Below are 20,035 nucleotides of genomic sequence, written 5' to 3'. Positions count from 1 at the left end.
ATCTGGACAGTCTACCAGCGCTATGCCAGAAAACTGAATCACTTCCATTTGAACTGTCTTAGGAAAATTCTGAAGATCACTTGGCAGCATAAGGTATCAGACACTAAGGTCCTTTCTCAAGCTAAATTGCCAAGCATTCAAAATCTACTTCATGAAGCACAACTCCAATGTCTGGCCACATTGTTCAAATGCCAAACGTACATTCGCCTAAAAGACTATTGTAAGGAGAACTCACACAAAGTAAGTGCTTGCATGGTGGTTAGAAGAAGGGATACAAGGATGCTCTCAAGGTCTCTCTGAAGAACTTTAGAATTGATTGCATGACATGGGAGACTCTGGCACAGGACTGCCCAGCATACCATGCCCTCATCAGAGAATGTCCTGTGCTCTATGAGCAAAGCAGAATTGGAACAGCTCAAAGGAAATGCAGGATGTGCAAATTTAGAGAATCCACCCCAAATCTTCAGGTGGACTACTTGCGTCCAACCTATGGTAGAGCATTCTGAGCTCATACTGGTCTGATCAGTCACAGTTGGACACACTATACCTTTGCTCTGACATAGTGATACGATATTGGTTCTCTCTGAGTACAAAGGACAGCAACCAATCACAGTGTATAGATACATAAGTATATTTAAATATATATTTGAATCTGACTGTCGGGCCCTCAGCTCAGGATCAAATTTACCTTCCAGGACACTAATTTGCTGGTGCCTTACACCGACTCTCCTTTCTACTGCTTTCCTGACTTACTATACCTGTCACAATCTCCCTTGATTGCCCTTGGGCAATCAAGAATTAAGCCAGGGGTGGGCAACCTGTGGCCTTGAGGCCTTCTAGGTTCTTGGGTCCAAGTTTTATAGAACAAATCCTTTTATTAAGAGGATTTATTTGTTCTGTGAAGTTTGGATTCAGTCAAGGGGCTGCATTTGAGGACCTAGAAAGCCACATGTGGCCTCGAGGCTGCAGGTTCCCCACCCCTGTATTATGCCCTACTATGTTCCAGGTGCTATGGGAAATTCTGGGGATATAAGGCCAAAAAAAAAAAAAAAACCAGTTACAACCCTCAAGGAGCTTATTCTCTCTATCAGCACATGACTTTTATCATCCATTCACTCTTTTCAATGTTCCACATTGCCCCAAGAGGTTTTCAAATAAAAGGCCTGAATGACAACTTGTTAGGGATGGTCCACATAGACAGAATGCTTTAAGGTTTATAAGGCAGTAAGGTACATAGTGCAAAAATCAATAACCCCATTTTATTGATGTGGAAACTGAGGCTATGAAAAGTTAAATGACTTGCCACATAGTAGATGTCATGAATCAGGTAGGGATCATCTTCCAGTTCTAAGGTTCTAAGGCCTGGAGATATGATACTTTCCTTTCAGGGGAAGAAAAGAAAAGGAAAAGGACTGCTTTGAGATAAAACAGTCTCTAGCATAAGCTAGGAGTTCTCCTTCCCACCTTGCAGTTTGGAATTTCTCTCTCATCCTTAAATTTAGTTTGTAGCCGCTTACTTCTCATCTGCCGCATTTCTCCCTCGCCCTACCCTCACCCATCTCTCCTTCCTTCTGTATGTGGGCTAGGTATAGGAACCTTAATGATTATCTATTCCAACCCCTTTCACAGATGAAGAAACCGAGGCCCAGAGAAGGGAAGTGACAAGTACTCAAGGTAATTATCATAGGTAGTAAGTAGCAAAGGAGGATAGCTAGGCAGAAATCTGTTTTTGATCAATCATCATAAAGAGAAGACAAATGAAAAGGTTCTGTGTCAGGGGGAGGGGGGGGAAGGAGAGAGTGGGCTGTTGCCCCAAGTCCCACTGTACATCTCTCCTCCTTGTGGCTTATTCTCTAATTTAGTTATCTCCTCCTCCTCTGAACATGCTGAACACTTTAATATAGTCTGCCTTATATTATAGTTTTACTAGGGCCACAGGGATAAGCCTACCTTGGTAGCATTAATATCAGAGGAAAAGGGATTTGGAAGAAGAGGAGGAAGGGAAAGAGGTAGAGGAGGAAGAGGAAAAAGAAGAAAAGAAATTAGAAAGAAAGAAAAGGAAGAAAGGAAGAGAAGAGAAAGAGGAAAGAAGGAAAGAAAAACAAAAGAAAGGAAGAAAAAGAAAGAGAAAGTCTATTTGAGAAAACAAACATTAATAACAAAAGTTATTACCATAAATTCATCATTTACAAATGCTAACACTAATAATGACATGTCTCTGGCACTTGGAGGATTGGAAAGCACTTTGCAAACATTGCCTCATTTGGTCCTCAGAACACCCTGGTGAGGTGGGTGCTATTATTATAATACCCATTTTTTAGATAAGGAGACTGAGGATGAGAGATATTAAGTAATTTGCCCAGGGTCCAAAATGTCAGAGATTGGATTCGAACCCATATCCCCCCTTTCCATTCCACCAGAGCTGTTTTTTCAATATACTGATGATAAAAGATCAGTCACATAGTGTACAACATGTAGAACCAAATTTTATGAGTATTCATCGTAGCTACAAATGTCTGGGGTATCGGATGGTACAATTCAGTTTCAATAACTCTTTGGCTTCTGGGCACGTATACTGCTCATATCTCATCTCAAATCACCCACAAACCTTCCTTCCCTACCCTCTCTCTTGCCTACTCTGGTGAAGAAGAAGTTTTCAAGCTACAAGTTTTCTCTTCAATCCTTTCCTTTCTTCTCTAGCACACAGTGTGGGAAAGGCAACACTGCCCGTGCCAGCTGCCCCTCCTCTCTCAGAAATACCCAGTCATCTTTATGACGAAAAAAAGTACAGTGGCAGCTCAGGAAATCTTAACTGCCAGATGTTTACTGGCATTGGAGTCAGAAGGGAGAGGATAATACCACCATTTCATGGTGCCGACATGATGACCACTATACTGGGGAAGAGCCCACAGACAAGACCAAAAAAGGAAGGAATTAAAAATCTTAACTGGAACTGAAGTTTCCCCATGTGCTGATTCACAGGCCAACTACCTTGAACAAATGGTTTCTCTCCCACTCAAACCCCAGATGTGCTCTTGTATCTCAGTCCTCTCAAGACAACTCAATGTAGTCTTTCAGATAAGCAGACCTGATGAACCTCCTTCCCTTAGACCCCACTCACCTTTCAGATTCCAATCTGTACCAGGCAATCTCTTTCTGTAGCACATGAAGCTGCACTGTCGTGCTCCTACTCATCAGTTTATCCTTAAACTCTTGGGTCACCAAACTAATGCTCTCGCAGGACCACATAAGGAAAGACTTGCCTTCCCTGGTACCTGAAGCCACAAAGACCATAGGAGGACCAAGGTTCAGGATAAAAAAGAAGGAGGCTGGGGGTAATTGCCACAAAGGTCTACTGAGATCTCCAAGATCTGAGCTAGTTGTTTCACTTGGTGGCTCTAAAGGAACTTGACAAGTATTTAAAAATAAAATTAGAAACAGGAGGTAACACCTTGGGTTTTTTTTTTCACTCTGCTATCCCCCTCACTTACCTACTTTGCAGAGACAAAAGAAATAGAATCCCCTCCCCCGGAAATTCTGTCCTGACTACTGAAAGAAGGACTATTTCTCCTCCTCTGCTCCACCTTCCGTTCATTCACAAGTTAAGCCAAGGTTGGGGGAGGGGGCTCCTGAGCTCTCCTAGCCAAGAGACAGAAGCCTTCTTTCAGACGCTGAATTTTGACAGCTTCCCTTCATTGTAGACTGTCTCTGTTCATTCCTCATCATGGTATGAACTTGAGACCCCTTCAAATCCTTTCAGTAATGCAGGTTTGGAATTTCAATGTCATCCTTGGCTCTTCATTTTCTTTCAACACCCCCCTTTCCAATCATTTGCCAAATTCTATTGATCCTACCACCATGGCATCTCTCCCATTCCTGCCTTTCTTTCCATTCACATGGCCACCACCTCAGTTCAAGTTCTCATCACCTCTCGCCTGGACTATTGCTATAACCTCCTAATCAGTCCCCATCTCCAATCTTTCCCCTTTCTTATCCATCCCCTAAATCAGTGCTGTCCAAAATGCAGCCCACAGTGCAATTTATGTGGCCTCGCCTACAAGCATAGAAATTTACATAAATGCTTTAGTAAAGGAAGCCCAGCTACCACAGAGCTCTCGTTAAAATGGCAAATCAAAATATATTGTCTACTGCTTCAATAAAAACCTAAGGTTGGACAACCCTCCTCTAAACAGATGTCAAATTCAAATTCCTAACGTATAGATCTGACTATATCACTCTCCTGCTCAATAAATTCCAGGGACTTATTCTTTCCTAGGATGAAATTTTCTGTCATGTGACTCTAATGAGCCTTTGTAGGACAACTTTACATTACTCCCCTGCCCCCTCACACGCCTTGTCTCAGATAAACTAGCTTATTTGATGTTTCCTGTTCATAGCATGAACACCTATGCTGGCTGCCCACACAGGCTGCCCCACATGTTTTGAACGATTTTCCTCCTCCCTCTACTACTCTAACAGAACAACTTCAGCTCCATCCTTTACCCAACATTTATGGGCTTGTACTGGCCAACACATATATGGTTCATTGGCTGGCCAATCAGCTTCATTTTATTGGCCTAACTTTCCCCATCCATACAATGTGGGGCCTGGACTATATGATTCCTAAGGTCTTCTCTAGCTCTAAATCTATGATCCTTTTCTTTCTTTTTAGCATCTCTCCTCCTTTCTCCCCAGAGAAATAGGAAAGGTAAACCCATTCATCCTTAGCTTCCTTCCAAGCTCAACACAGGTGCTATGTCCTACAGGAACCTTTTTCTGATACTCCTGATTGTTGAATTCTGAACTTAATTGGACTGAGTTGGACTCTTTTTGCTAGAACCCATACCCTTTAATCAGTACTTATAGACACCAGAACCAGTTCTTACAATTCATGGGAAATAAGCTTTCAAAGCAGTGTACTGGGGAGAAAGGGGCCCAGTAGACCCCTATTTCATCTTTCAGGAAACCCCAGTGTTGCTAGCCAAGCAGGAGATACCACAGCTCCTATAAACGGCTTCCTCTTTCTTCATCTCTTTCCGACACTTATAAATGTGTTTCCTCTTTTTATGTAAATAGGGTACAAATAGCAAAATGCAGCCACCTAACTGGCAATTCATAACACGTCTCTTAAAATGGGAGTTTCTGGCTTTCCAGTGGATGGGATGCATCCAAATCTAAAGATGACCAATGTGTCAATTTACTTGTTTGAGAAGAAGTGGGAATTTTGGGTTAGTCAAGTAAGTATTTTTTGACCAGACATCTTAAAAGAGAATTGTCCAAATAAAAACAAGCCCATCATTTCAAAACCTTCCTTTTGTTTCTATCTATCAATTATAGAACTCAAGGAATTGTTTGAATTGTTACATTTCCCCCATTTAGGCCAATTGATTCATTTCTGCCTTTGGGCACATTTGTGATGTGAAGCGGGGTTGGTTAGCTTCACTTTCTATTTCTAGAAAGGTTCTACTTTGCCATTCTCACTCATTTGTGAGAAACTAGCAGATGGAGTTTCACAGTCTGGCCAGAAGGGTATTTCCTGCAGGCTGCCTGGCAAACAGACACTGAGGCAGAGCTTGACATGTTGGTAAAATAGCTCCAAGCCCAATATGGAACTTCTATATACAGAAAGAAGGCAGGAGAGATGTCCTTTACCTGGGGATTTGCTGTAGGAATGGATGTTGGGCTCAGTGATGGTCTGAAACCACTTGGAATTAAAGGAATTTTCTGAAGCTCTGTTTGTTCAGCCTGTACATGATGGACCTGAAAGAAAGCTTTCCCACTCATGCGGACAGGACAATGCTGTGGGAAAAGCTTAGAAAATGGTATATAAAGTCAGAGGACCAGAATTCAAATCCTGCCTCTGCCACTTACTACCTACAGTATGTGGCACTGGGCCACTCGCTTAGCTTTTTTTGGAGCTTGGTTTCCTCATATGTAAACTAAAGGGCTTGAATTAGATGACCCTGAAGTTCCTTCCAGTTCCAATTCTAGGATCTCTGCTTCTAGATCACCAACTTTTAGGTCTAAAAGAGACCCCAGGGATTACCTAGCATAACATCCTCATTTTACAGATTAGGAAACAGAACCTAAGGGACCTGCCTATGATGGAGTACAATATTGCTCATCTACCCGCCAGGAAATAGCAATTACAGTAACAAGTGACCACAGAAATGTGTCTCTAATTCTGGCGTTCTGGAACTCAAAGTATAGTAACTAATGATGATGACCTGATAAATAAATTTGGACTCTGATAAGTGAAGTCCCTTTCCCCTACAGAAGGGGTTAAATAGTGTGATTTTCCCAAATTCAAAAATTACTATGACTATATGGTTGTTTAGGTACACAGGAACTTGTATTGTACCATGTTAAATGCAATGATTAATTAAACAAACAAACAAAAAGAATGGAGGATGTTCCATAGAAACTTGTTGAACTACGCCCAAGGCAGAAAGTTATATAAGCTTGAATCCTTCCTTTTAAAAAAAAAATTAGTTAGTATTTTACTTTTCACCAGTTACATGTAAAAGCAATTTTAACATTTGGTGGTTTTTTTTTTCTTTGGTTTTCTGGCAGGGCAATTGGGGTTAAGTGACTTGCCCAAGGTCACACAGCTTGTACATGTGTCAAGTGCCTGAGGTGGGATTTGAACTCAGGTCCTCCTGACTCCAGGGCTGGTGCTCTACTCACAGTACCACCTAGCTGCCCCATAACATTTGTTTTTAAAACTTTGAGTTCCAAATTCTCTCCTTTCCTCCTTCCCCACCCCCCACTTCCACTAAGAAGGCAAGCAATTCAATACAGGTTATACATGTGTAGTCATGCAAAACACATCCATAAAAGTCATGTTGTGAAGGAAAACACAGACATAAAAAACCTCAAGAAAAATAAAGAAAGTTTAAAAAAAGGATGCTTCAATCTGTTTTCAGAAACCATCAGTTCTTTCTCTGGGGGTGAATAGCATTTTTCATCATAAGTCCTTCATAATTGTCTTGGGTCATTGTATTGCTGAGAATAGCTAAGTCATTCACAGCTGATCATCTTACAATATTGTTGTTCCTTTGTACATAGTGCATTTGACTTTGCATCAGCCTCTGCAAGTCTTTCCAGGTTTTTCTGAGAGCATCCTGCTCATCATTTCTTGTAGTACAATAGCATTCCATCATAATCACATACCATAACTTGTTCAGCCATTCCCCAATTGATGGGCATCCCCTCAATTTCTAGTTCTTTACCCCCAGAAAGGAGCTGCTATAAATATTTTTGTACATATAGGTCCTTTTCCTTTTAGTTTTTTGTCTCTTTTTGGATACAGACCTAGTAGTGGTATTGCTAGGTCAAAGGGTACGGATGGTTTTATAGCCCTTTGGGCATAGTTCCAAACTGTTCTACAGAATGGTTGTATCAGTTCACAACCCCACCAACAGTGCACTAATGTCTCATTTTTCCCACATCCCCTCCAACATTTGTCATTTTCCTTTTCTATCCTATTTGATAATCTAATACGTATCAGGTAGTACCTCAGAACTGTTTTCACTTGCATTTCTCCAATCAATAGTCAGCTAGAATTTTTTTCATATGGCTATAAACAGTTTTGATTACTTCATCTGAAAACTGTTTATATCATTTGATCATTTATCAATTTGGGAATGGATCTTATTTTTATAAATTTTACTCAGTTCTCTATATGTTTGAGAAATGAGGCCTTTATCAGACAAACTTGCTACAAAATTGTTTTCACAGTTACCACTGCTAACTGTATTTCCCTCCATCCTATTCCCCCACCCCCATTTATTCTATTCTCTCTCTTCTTTGATTCTTTCCCTCCTCAAAAGTGTTTTGCTTCTGACTACCCCTTCCCCCAATCTGTCCTCCCTTCTATTACCCTCCTTTCTCTTATTTCTTTCCCCTCCTACTTTCCTGTAGGGTAAGATAGATTTCTATACCTAATTGTGTGTGTATGTTATTCTCTCTTTGAGCCAATCCAGCTTGAAGCAATTCAAAATGTACACTTACCATAAGATCAAAGTCGATTGTGGTTTGTTTGTTTTTTAAATCTTGAAAGGACTTTAGAAATAATAGAATCATAGAATAAAAACTGGAAGGCACCTTAGAAGTCTTCTAGCTCAATTCTTTCATTTTAGAGATAAGGAAACTGAAGCATTCAGAGGTCAAATTATTTGCCCAATGTTACACAGATCATAAATAGCAGAACTAAGATTTGAATCCAGGTCCTCTGATTCTAGGTCCATTGGACATATTCATTATTTAGGATGTTTAAAGACTTCTTTTAAGTCTATATCTTTTATTTAGATTTCCTTTATTGATTATTATTATTTTATTAAGGTCTATAAAGGATGTGTTTAAAATATCTTTCCTTTTCAAGCCTCAGAAGGCTATCAAAACCCAGTTTTTCAATATTCTGTGGTCTGTAATTTCCTTTATATTTCTGTTAGATTCATCAAGGTCTTAAAGAGGAACATTAAAGTCTTCTACTATTAATGTCTTACTATCTATGTTTTATTGGTTAATTGTTGGGTTTGGTTTTGTTTTTGGCTGTGTGTGTGTGTGTGTGTGTGTGTACGTGCGCACATGCGTGCACCTGCACGCACCTATGCACCAAGTGCAAGTGCACATACACACACGTAGATACGCAATGTTTATACTGCCTCATTATCTATGGCACCTTTAAGCACATTGCAATTTCTCTATTTGTATCTTCATATTGTCTGTTTTGACTTCTGCCTCATCTGAAATTAGAATTGCAACTCCAATTATTTTTTCAGGTAAAGTGAGTTTTATTCCAGCCCCTCAGTTTAAATATGTATCAGTCCGCACATTTTAGGTGTGTTTCTTTGTTGTCTATGTTTTCTAGTCCAATATACAACTCTCTGCCTTTTTATGGGTGGGTTTAATCCATTTATATTCAAGGTTATAATTGATAAGTTTTACTTTCCCTCCATTATTTCCCTAGTATATTACTTGTTTTTTATCAGCATGAGGTACAATGCATCTTGATTTGCATATGATTCAGTCTTAGGCTTTGTGTACACATACTCTCCCATACCCTACATAGGTCACAGGGGTCTACTTTTATGGATATAATCCTTTTAACACTTTCCACATCATTCTGGATGGGTGTGTCATTCAAGCATCCTCCCCTCTCTCCTGACTACATATTCCTTTATTGTTGTTTTCACCTATAGTACCCAAATTCTAATTATGATAATTTTCTCTACTCTACACCCCAACCTCACCTTCCTCTTTCCTTTTCAAGGTTATTAGATTCCAAATCCTTCAAACTTTTGTTGACTTGTTGGATCATTAACTTCTGACCTCTTTCTGATCATGGGTAACTGTAGAATCCCTGGTCTTTGGCTTCTCGTATTGGCTTCCTGCTGCCCTTTGGCCTTGTTCTGTTTATCTGGCTTCCCCAACCCTCTAATTTCTAACAGCTGTAGGCACCCAAATTGTCAGTTTGCATATCTCAATTCTCAACTACCTATCACTCCCAGTTCTCACCTCTTCTTGAGAATCTTAGCCCTCCTCTTGCCCATGCTCTAGTATATCAGTGAATATCTAGAAAACATAGAAAACAGGCCATTAGACTTAATGTTGTACTTCCACCTTGCCTATTATATTCTCCAAACCTATTCTCCATTACCTACCCTCCTAGTAGCTCACAAAAGCCCACAAAAATTGGGGAGCCAAAGGAATGACCTTGACTTGCCTCTGCTAAACAAGGCTAAAAATATTGATTTTGTTTAATAATTAAAACCTTAACCAAACTGACAATGATAACTTCCCATTAAGTCAGTCAGAGGAATTTTTAGTTTCAGTTTTAAGATAGTATAGTGTACCCTTTAATTTGCCTCTCTCAAGGTCTAAGTTTCAGATGGGAGTGGAGGGTGAGGGTGGGAATCAGTGAGACAAGGTCATAGGAATTAAAATTATTTCCCTTGTCCCAAACATATCTATCTATTCTTACCTGAGGAGGAGTGGAAAGGAAGATGAGAAAAAGTGGATAAATCAAAGAACATTCAACACCTTCCTTTGCCTCTTTTTGTCCCGACCCCTACTTCCCTTGCACAGACTCCTCATTTTCTTCTCTAGACTCATTGTAATATTATTATCTGCTTAAACACGTAGTTTTGCAAGGTCTACACTCAAAAGGTCATTTATTTCCTCTTTATTCAGGATTCATCAACCTTTCAGAATAGTGGTGCTATGCCCTGTTCTTCTTTCTCCTACTCTTCAAGTTAGGAACAGGGATGGGAAAGTTCTCCTTACTACAATTTGAAAATCAGCAATTAATATGGGTAAACAAACTCCTCTTTTAAATAAACACTCCCTGAGAAGGTTAAGTTTATCACTCACACTTTTGTATGAATTACATATTTGAAAGGAATTTAAGAGGCAATCTAGCCTAATCACTCATCTAATGTATGAATCCCTTCTCAAGTATCCTCAGAAAATGTCCATTCAGTCTCTGAATTTGTTCAGTGATGGAGAGCTCACTACTTCATGCAAAACACCTCATGAGTCAGTTATCACTGCTGAACAGTTCCAGATGTAAAAGATAATTTTTATTTTTTATGATAAACTGAAATCTTGCTCCATGAATCTTCTACCCATCGGTCCTAGCTCTGCTTTCTGAAGATGAACAGAATGTGTCTAGTCCCTCTTATATAAAACATTCCTTGATTAATTGAAGATACTGATCATATTTACCCCTGAATCTTTTATCTTCTCCAGGTAAAAATCCCTAGTTCTCTCCATTGTTTCACATATGATATGGTTTCCAGGTCCTTTATCAAATGAGTCCCTTTCCTCTGGATGCATTCTAATTTTTTTCAGTATTCTACATACTCTATGATCTACTGACACCAGACTCCTTATTGTTTCTTGCACAAGACATTCCATCTCTTGACTCCATGCAGTTTCACCGGCTGTTGTTCCCCACACCTGGAATGCTCTCTCTCTTCATTTCTTCCTCCTAATCTTCTCCAGGTCTAAAATCTCACCTCATACCACTGGTACTCTGTGGCTCTATCAGCTCCCATTTTCTCCTACCCTTTATCTCAGCTGAGTTATATCCCATGACCCTAGTACCTAGAAACCAGCAGTTTCATGAGCAAAATTCACCCTTCTTCCAAAAAACCCACACTTGGCCTTCCAGATCAACTCATAGTTGTGGCAGGTGCCCCTCAGGGAGTTCTACACTCCTGGGAAGTGGCTGATGAATAAAAGATCCATCTCATTTTTTTATTTTCAGGGGGACAAAGTGAATCTCAGAGGTAAGAAAGGATTCTGATGTGCATTACAGTCCTCATTACTGTGTTTCCCCCAAAAGGCACCCCTCTCCTGCACTACCCTACCGCTGTCCAGGACACCATAATCCTTCTCTTCATCCAGGCTCACCACCTTGGTGTCACCCCTAACTTTTCACTCTTCCTCACCCCACATATCCAATTAGTTGCCAATTATTTCCCATTATCCCTCCATAATATTGCTCAGCACTTATATAGCCACCCCCTCCTTGTTCAGGCCCTCATCACCTCTCACCAGGACTACTGTCATAGGCTCTTAACTGATTGCCCCAAATTATCTCTGCTGTCTCCAGACTAGCCTCCATACTGCTGCCAAACATGCAGATCTGACCATATCACTTCCCTATTCAATAAACCCCAATGCCTTCTTATTGATCCTAATTTCAAATATTACTTCATTTTTATCTCATCTTTTAATTTCTATTTGTGCATGTTTTATGATGCAATTAATCAATCAGCAATAAGCATTTAACAGGACTTACTATGTATGTCAGGCACTGTGCTAAACACTGGGCTTATAAAGAAAAAGCGGAAATAGTCCCTGCCCTCAAAGAATTTGTATTCTAATGGAGGAAATTATATGTCCATATATAGATATACACATGATATATATAAGGTAACTTAAGAGGGGAAGGCACTGGCATGTATAATGTACATAATTATTAGTACAGTCATAGATATATAAATGATATATGAGTAAATATATATACATGTATATATGTATGTGTGCAAAGATAAATAGATAGATGGATAGATGGATAGATAGATAGGTGGATAGTTAGATAGATAGGTAGATAGATAGATGGATAGATGCATAGATGGATGGGTGGATAGATGGAGAGAGAGAGAGAGAGAGAGAGAGAGAGAGAGAGAGAGAGAGCCTAGCATTGCCATGAAAACGCTGCCATAGAATCTACTAGGACTGAAATGGAACTGTGGAATTGTGGGGCTATTTTGCATGAGAATTCTGGGAGAAAGACACTGCAAGGAGGAGAGTGGTTGGGTAACATCCTCTATCTTGGTACCAGGTGGGGAGGGGATAGATAGGTGTCCTGGTGTTTCCTCCAACCCCAGCAGCTGTTACTTTCAAAGAGACTAGGACAAGCCGCTCTATCGCTCTGGCTCAGGCCAAGCACAGTCTTGGCTATGCTAATGTACCACCTACGTTTTCCTCTGCCTTTGAGTCAGGTAAAGATGCTAGAAGTCTCTCTCTCCCTCTTTCTGATTAGGAGAAATGAATCCGAGCAGAAAAGCCATTTTCTGCTCCTATTTTCAGGAGCACTTGGCCCCAGGTACTATATATCCATTGAACTGGGCTCCTCTGTCCTTTTTCTCTCCCCACCCCTGCAGTTGTTGTGTTGTGTTGTCTATCAAGAATTTAGTGGCCACTGACTCCTGTTATGTAATCAATGCTAGAATTGTGAATAGAAGTTGGGAAACCGGTCACTCTGGGAAAAGTAGAAGCATCCAGGCTCTAGTGGGAAATGTGTGGAGAGGTGGCAGAGTAAAGCCACAAGCCTTTTTGGTCACTGTTGGATCACACTCTTTAACTGGCTCAAAGTTTATTTGAAAGGTTCAACTATGAGAAGTAAAAGAAATCCCCTAAAGCAGGGGTGGGGAACCTGCTGCCTCAAGGCCACATGTGGCCCTCTAGGTCCTCAAGTGCAGCCTGAATCCACACTTCACAGAACAAATCCCCTTAATAAAATCATTTCTTCTGTAAAATTTGGACTCAGTTAAAAGGCTATACCTAAGGACCCAGAAGGCCACAAATCATTTTATTAAGGGGATTTGTTCTGTGAAGTTTGGATTCATTCAAAAGGCTGCACTTGAGGACCTAGAGGGCCACATGTGGCCTTGAGGCTGCAAGTCCCAACCCCTGCCCTAAAGTCAATAGAAAATAAGTGATTTTAGGTAGTCAAAAGTCCACCCAGGATTGGGAAAGGGAAGGAGTGTACCTTCTGTGGGCAATGCATTGGTCTCTTTTGTAGGCCTTGCTGATATTTACCTGGAATTCTCCCATTTTCCCTTCTAGGGGCTTTCTGGTGGATGAGGATACTTTCAGAGGAGGGAGTACCCTCAGCCACTTCTCTGTATTTACTCACATGTGGAGGTTACCTTCTCTGGAATTACTATTCTTCTCACAAGTGGAGGAGGTATATAGTAATATCACATATGTATATTGGAGGTACATACACATGCTCAAAGTATTTTTACTGATAATGGGACATATGCAAATAAGTTTGAAGACTGCTATCCCACTCAATAAACTCCAATGAATTCCTACTGGCTCTGAGATCAAATATAAATAAATACAGCTCCTCTGTTTGGCTTTTAAAACCATTCATAATCTGCCTTCAACCTACCTTCCCAAACTTATGATACATTACTCCCCTCATCACACTCTATGTTTCAGCCAAGCTTGCTGGAACATTTCCTGCCATTCCTCACACATGATACCAACATCTTTCTTCTCTGCACCTTTGCACAGGCTGTCCCCCATGCCTGGAATGCACTCCCACCCCACTTTTATCTTTTAGAATCCCTTTTTCCCTTCAAAACTCTGCTCTAACAACATGTTCTAGGTGACACCTTTCCTGATCCCCCAACTTCTAATGCCCCAAATGTACTTTCTATTAATTTTATATGTGTTGTGTGTTTGTATATAGATATATGTATCACATATGTGCATGACATATACATATATGGTTATATAATATATACATACACACTTGCAATATATACATGTGTACATAATGTATACACAATTGTGATGTATGCATATATGTGTATATACCCATACATACATATACACATAGTTGGCGTGTATATATTTATTTTATATGGTTTTACGTATATGTGACAATATACATATATGCGTAATACTTACATATGTGTGTGGCATATGCAAAGTAGGTGCCCATACATTGAGGAAGAGCTAAACAAATGATAGTGCATGAATGATAGGAATATTATTATGCCATAAGAAATTATAAATATAAAGAATTCAGAGTGTAATGAGTATGAACTGATCTAGAGGGGCCATCTCAAAGAGTATGCACCCAGAGTTCTTCTGGAAATGTCTGGGGACTCCAAGGTTATGGCAACTCATAGATCTAGAGTTGTAAGGGACCCCAGAAGCCATCTAGACCCACACCCTCATTTTACAGATAAGAAAACTGGAGCCGCCCACGAAGACTGTGTGATTTACCCAACGTCACACAGGTAGTAGATGTCAGATCTGGGATTTGAACTCAGGGCCTCTGCCTCCGACTCTTTCCACTATACCACACTGACTCAACTATGGTAAAATAGGAACTGTGTAATTTCCCAAAGGCATTAATGCCCACTCTCAATCCATTATTAAAATTTTAATTTTTTACCACCTGCTTTTCAGGCATACACAGTGGATACAAAGACAAACATAAAACAATCCTGGCCCTGGAAGAGCATGGAAAATGGGAGGAGGACCACAAGCATGGTAAGAGAAGAGCCAGTATCAAAATTTTCAAAAAAGAGAACAGAATCTATAAACTATAGGCCAGTGAGCTTGCCTTCAATTCTGGAGAATTCTCCAATGGATCATTAAAGACAGGAATGATGTCTAGAAAAGGAAACAGTAATCACAGAAAGCCTGCGTGTCTTCATCAAGAACAGGCCATGCCAGACTAACCTTATCGTCTTTTTTGATGATTACTAAACTGGTCGGTAAAGGAAACTCAGCAGAGATTGTTTTTGTAGCTGTTAGGGACACAAGCGACAAATCATCTCAGGCTGTTCTTATGGCTAGAACATGGACGTGGGTTAGAGGATAATACAAGGAGATGAATTGAGAATTAGCTGATTGGCCAGACTCAAAGAATAGTCCTTAACGGTTCAATCTCAGCTTGGCTGGAAGCCTCAAGGGCAATGGCCCAGGGACATGTGCTAGGCTGCATCCTCCCTTTATCAGTGATTTGGACAAAGGGATAGATGGCAGCATGCTCATCAAACATGCAGAGGACACAAAGCTGGGAAGAGTGGCTAACACATCAAATGATCAAGCCCGGGATCCAAAAATAACTTGACAAGCTAGTGTATTGGGCTGAATCAAATATAATGAAATTCAGGAGGAATAACCATGAAGACTTACACACACACACACACACACACACACAACTCCACATCAACAAAATGGAGGAAGTCTGATTAGGCAACGGATTGTTTGGGGAAAGATCTGATGGTTTCCATGGTCTATAAGCACAATATGAGTCAACATATGATATGGCAGCCAAAAAAGAAGCTGATGTGATGTTGGGCTGTGTTAAGACAAGGCATAGCTTCCAGGAATAAGGTGGCTAAATCACTAAGTATCCTACCTGGTCAGATCATACCTGGGGTAGTATGCCCAGTTGTTGGTACCACAGCGTAAAAGTATTACTCTACCATTTTCATACTTTTGTATACGTTATCTCCCCAGCCTGTAATGGATTCCTTCCTTTAGTACCCTCTGCTTTCAGAATCCCTAGTTTTCTTCAAAGCTCAATCCAAGTGCCACCTTCTACACCAGAGGTTCTCAAACTTATTTGACCTGCTACCGCCTTTTAAAAAAATTTACTCAATGCCTCCCTGGAAATCTACTTTCTTTAACCCTTTAATGTTTTTTTTTAAATTTGTGTCATTTCAAAAAATATATAATTTTTTTTAAATGATGCACCTTAGATTTAATAATTTATTGTAAATTTTTAGATTTTTTGCCACATTGAAATTTTGACGATGCATTATTACATGGCATAACTGCATAGTATCAAGTTGTAAATAAGTCATTACATGCATGTATTCCTGCTGGTGCATGCCGGACTTCCCAACCATGTACAATATGCTCACCTGCAACACTTGCTTGTTAAGACCTGTTGGCAGACTTGGCCACTGATTGGTTATAACTTGCATTTTGTATGTTTATTTGGAAAATAATGTGATCACTACAATTTTAACTTTGTCATACTACAGATGAAATATGTATGTAACAATGGCTTTTCAAAATTTTCTTATCTTTTCTTTCCTTATTCTTCCACTACTCCTTTATTTTTATTCAATGCCTCCCCATCCCGCAATTGCACCCAAGACTACTACCACCCGCCCTGGATCTGTCCAGTACCCGCCAGGGGGCGGTATCATCCACTTTGGGAACCTAATCTCCACGGAGCCTTTTCTGATCCTCTCAGATGCAAATACATTTCTCCAAAAAAATTACGTTGTGTTTATTTTATGTATATTTAGTATAGACATATACAGAGGGAGACACAGACAGACAAAGACAGACAGGCAGAGACACACACACACACACACACACACACACACGGGGGGGGGGGGAAGAGAGAGAGAGAGAGAGAGAGAGAGAGAGAGAGAGAGAGAGAGAGAGAGAGAGAGAGAGAGCAGACAGACAGACCAGCAGACATACACACATTGTCTCTCCAAATAGAATGCAAGTTCCTTGAAAGAACAGAGTGTTTTATTTTTGTCTTTGTATTCTCATCACTGAGCACAGTGCCTGGCACGATAAGCTGGAGAGACTTATCCAAAGGAAGGCAACCAGAACGGTGAGGAGGATTAGTATATGTCTCATTAAGGTGTGGCTAAAGGAACTGGGGGTGGTTGGCTTGGAGAAGACTTAGAGTAGATATGATAACTGTCTTCAAGTATTTGAAGGTTTGTCATAGGGAAAGGGAAATAGACTTCCTGTGTCTGGCCCCAGAAGGCAGAACCAGGAGTAACTGGTGGATGTCGTGAAGAGACAAATTCTAATTTGATGCCATGAATAATTTCCCAATAATCATGGTTAGGCAAAAATAGGGGAGGTAGCTTGTCCCAGCAGTGGTGAATACACTGGTGAGCACAGATCTCCATGTTCTATGCCACGCCTAATATCAGAAAGTCATAAAATTATTCTGGGGGTGTGTGTATGTGTGAGTGTGGTGCAGGCATGTGTGTGTGTGTGTGTGTGTGTGTGTGTGTGTGTGTGATTTTGACATTTGCATGGGAAAATATTTTTTTGGAGAAGGACTTTTAATTGTGCCATTTTTGCTTTACCCAATCAAATGTAAAAATAGATACCTGATTTATTAACAGTAATAATGATAGCTTGCATTTGTAAAATGTTTTAAGATTTGCAAATGCTTTATATGCATTATCTCATTGGATAATAATACCACTGATATTGATATATTATTGATAGAAAGCTGTGTGAACAAGTCGTTCAAGGGTTGCTGCTGTTGCAGTAACTCTTTTTTTTTTTACATTTCTTAATGTACTTTATTTTTTCCAATTACATGTAAAGATAGTTTTCAACATTCACTTTTATAGGATTTTGAGTTCCAAATTTTTTTCTCCCTCCCTCCACTCTCCCCTCCCCAAGACAGCAAGCAATCTGATATAGGCTATACATGTACAATCATATTAGACTCATTTTCAAATCAGCCATATTGCAGTAACTCCTAAGCAGGACTCAACACAGGGCATGCTTCCTACAGTATCAGTAATATCCAACAAAGCCACTGCTCTTGCTCCTTTCGGAACGGTACGAAGGTCATCATCTCCCAAAGAGCATCTTGGTAATGATACAGTCATGTGGTTTTTGTGGTAGAGGTGCACAAAGAACACTCTTCATGAGTATTTTAACACACGTTAGTTCTTGCCTTCAAAAGAATCATCCCCATAGCTCAGTCGGTGAGTTATTTTTAAGCTAGCTTTTCTCTGATTCTTAGAAGACCATAGTCAAACCTAAAAATATCAAGGTGAGGTTTACTTGCAGGGGGTTACAGAACTTAGTTGCTTGGTGATGGGGAGGCAATGATACCAGAAGGGTAACATCAAATGCCATAGTTTTGGCGTGGGATCCCATCACTTCATTTTCATATCCTATGCCTTCAGGAATAGTAGCAGCAACTGTTGTGGTGTGAGGAATGGATGCTAGGCTTCTTGCCATGGACACTCTCATCCCCTTGCATAAAGTTGATGCCTCTTATATCGGTGAGAATAAGATCATGGTGCACAGCTAGTGGTCCTCACATCCTCCCCCCACCTCCGTCCAAGAGGTAGCCATAATGCTTCTGTTCTGACCTCTCACAAAAAGAGCCTAATCAGCTGCGCATGGTCCAGGGACACAGAGCAGGGGGAGAAAGGGGACTGGAAGCCCAGCGTCTCTGCTTTCTCACACTGAACATATGCTAGGAAAAGGGGGAAAAGTCCATAAAGAACATCATAGGATCCTTTCTTAGAGACAGAAGGGACTCTGAGGCCGTCTAGCCCAACCCACTCATTTTACAGGTGGAGAAACTGAGGAGCAGGGAGATTTGGTGACTTTGCCCAAGGCCAAATGGGTAGGAAGTATCAGGGAAAGGAAAAGGCTCTGTAGAAAGATGCAGGTAAAAGGAGCCTCATAGAATCATAGCTCTAGGGCTAGAGGATACCTCATAGGTCACTGATCCACCCCTTGTTTTACAGATGAAGAAACTGAGGATCAGGGAAATTTCGTGCTTTTCCCAAGATCACACAATGTCAGAAAGAGGGCTTTGAATTCAGATCTTCTGACTCCAGAGCCAAGTTTTGTACCAGGCTCCCTCCTCATGGGATATGACTAAATTCTATAACTTTAGGAAAAGGATGGATTGGGTGGATGAAGTTGTGTTCACCAAATATATCTTGAATACTAAAATGAAAAATACCTCTGGAGACTTGAGAGGCAAATTTAGCATACATCCATTTATTATATAGTCATCTCTCTGAATTCAGACAGCTAAACTAAAAGATGTAAAGATACTTCTCTAGCCTGTCAATGTCAAGTTGGAAAACAACAAAAACAAAAACATGCCCTTCTAAACATAGCCTAGAGGAGTGTGGGCAGAGCGACGGGTATGATCCTAGATGAGGAAACTCTTACATCCATTTTATATATCCTTCTCTGGCTGTGGACCACAGGCAACCTTCACCACAGCTTCTTTTCCTGATATAATAGAGCAAAAGAAGGTGTGAAAGAAATGTTAAAAATTCAGGTGCCCAAAGAGTCAGTCAATAAGTAATTTATTAAGCACTTACAATGTTCCAGGCACTGTACTAAGTGCTAAGGATACAAAGAAAGGAAAAAAAGTCTCTGCTCTCAAAGAGACCATAATTTAATGAGGGAAACAACACACAAAAAATTGCAATTCATATATGTATATGTATATGTGTATGTGTATGTGTATATATGTATGTATACTACTATCTCTTCATATACACTACATATGTATGTATATATGTGCACATATATACACATCTTGTACAACCTTACACAATATACATATATATTTACATGCACACCACGCGCACACACACACACACACACACACACACACACACACACACAGACAGTTCTGGCTGGTGATCGCAGGGCTGCTAGAAGCCAGAATGAGCCTGTCATTTTTCACAGTCCTTTCTCAGTGGACGGCCTGTCTGCAGTTGTCTACCATCTGATACTGGGGAGCTCTGAGTGACCATAAAAGTACCTGTAAGAAAAACTGTCTATGCTAAGGTTCACATGAGGCAGCATGGTGTAGTGTATAGAAAGCCATTCTCCTCTGATAGAAACAGTTTGACTGTGTGACCTTAGACAAATCATGTAACCTCTCAGTGTCTGAGGCAACTCTCTAAGCTGATAACTTGCAAAGCAGATCTGCATTGGTAGAGTAAGA

General features: G+C 40.3%; 1 protein-coding gene across 2 annotated transcripts in view; it reads right to left on the bottom strand.

Annotated features, from left to right (window-relative positions):
• PIK3AP1 (phosphoinositide-3-kinase adaptor protein 1) overlaps positions 1-20,035 on the bottom strand; it is a 143,988-nt gene that overhangs the window by 77,891 nt on the left and 46,062 nt on the right. Inside the window, exon 1 of one of the 2 annotated variants that reach the window (XM_036735082.1) lies at positions 3,122-3,177. The exons of the other annotated variant lie outside the window; for it this stretch is intronic. Within the exon in view, the coding sequence (XP_036590977.1) occupies positions 3,122-3,167 (46 nt within the window). The 5' untranslated portion in view covers positions 3,168-3,177. Of the gene's footprint in view, positions 1-3,121; positions 3,178-20,035 lie in introns of those variants that run through there. 2 annotated transcript variants of the gene reach the window in all.

The sequence above is a fragment of the Trichosurus vulpecula genome, chromosome 8 (genome assembly GCF_011100635.1).
Source record: "Trichosurus vulpecula isolate mTriVul1 chromosome 8, mTriVul1.pri, whole genome shotgun sequence".
Lineage (NCBI taxonomy): Eukaryota > Metazoa > Chordata > Mammalia > Diprotodontia > Phalangeridae > Trichosurus > Trichosurus vulpecula.
Note: the sequence above shows the minus strand (reverse complement) of the source record. Positions and strands in the feature narration are given on the sequence as shown.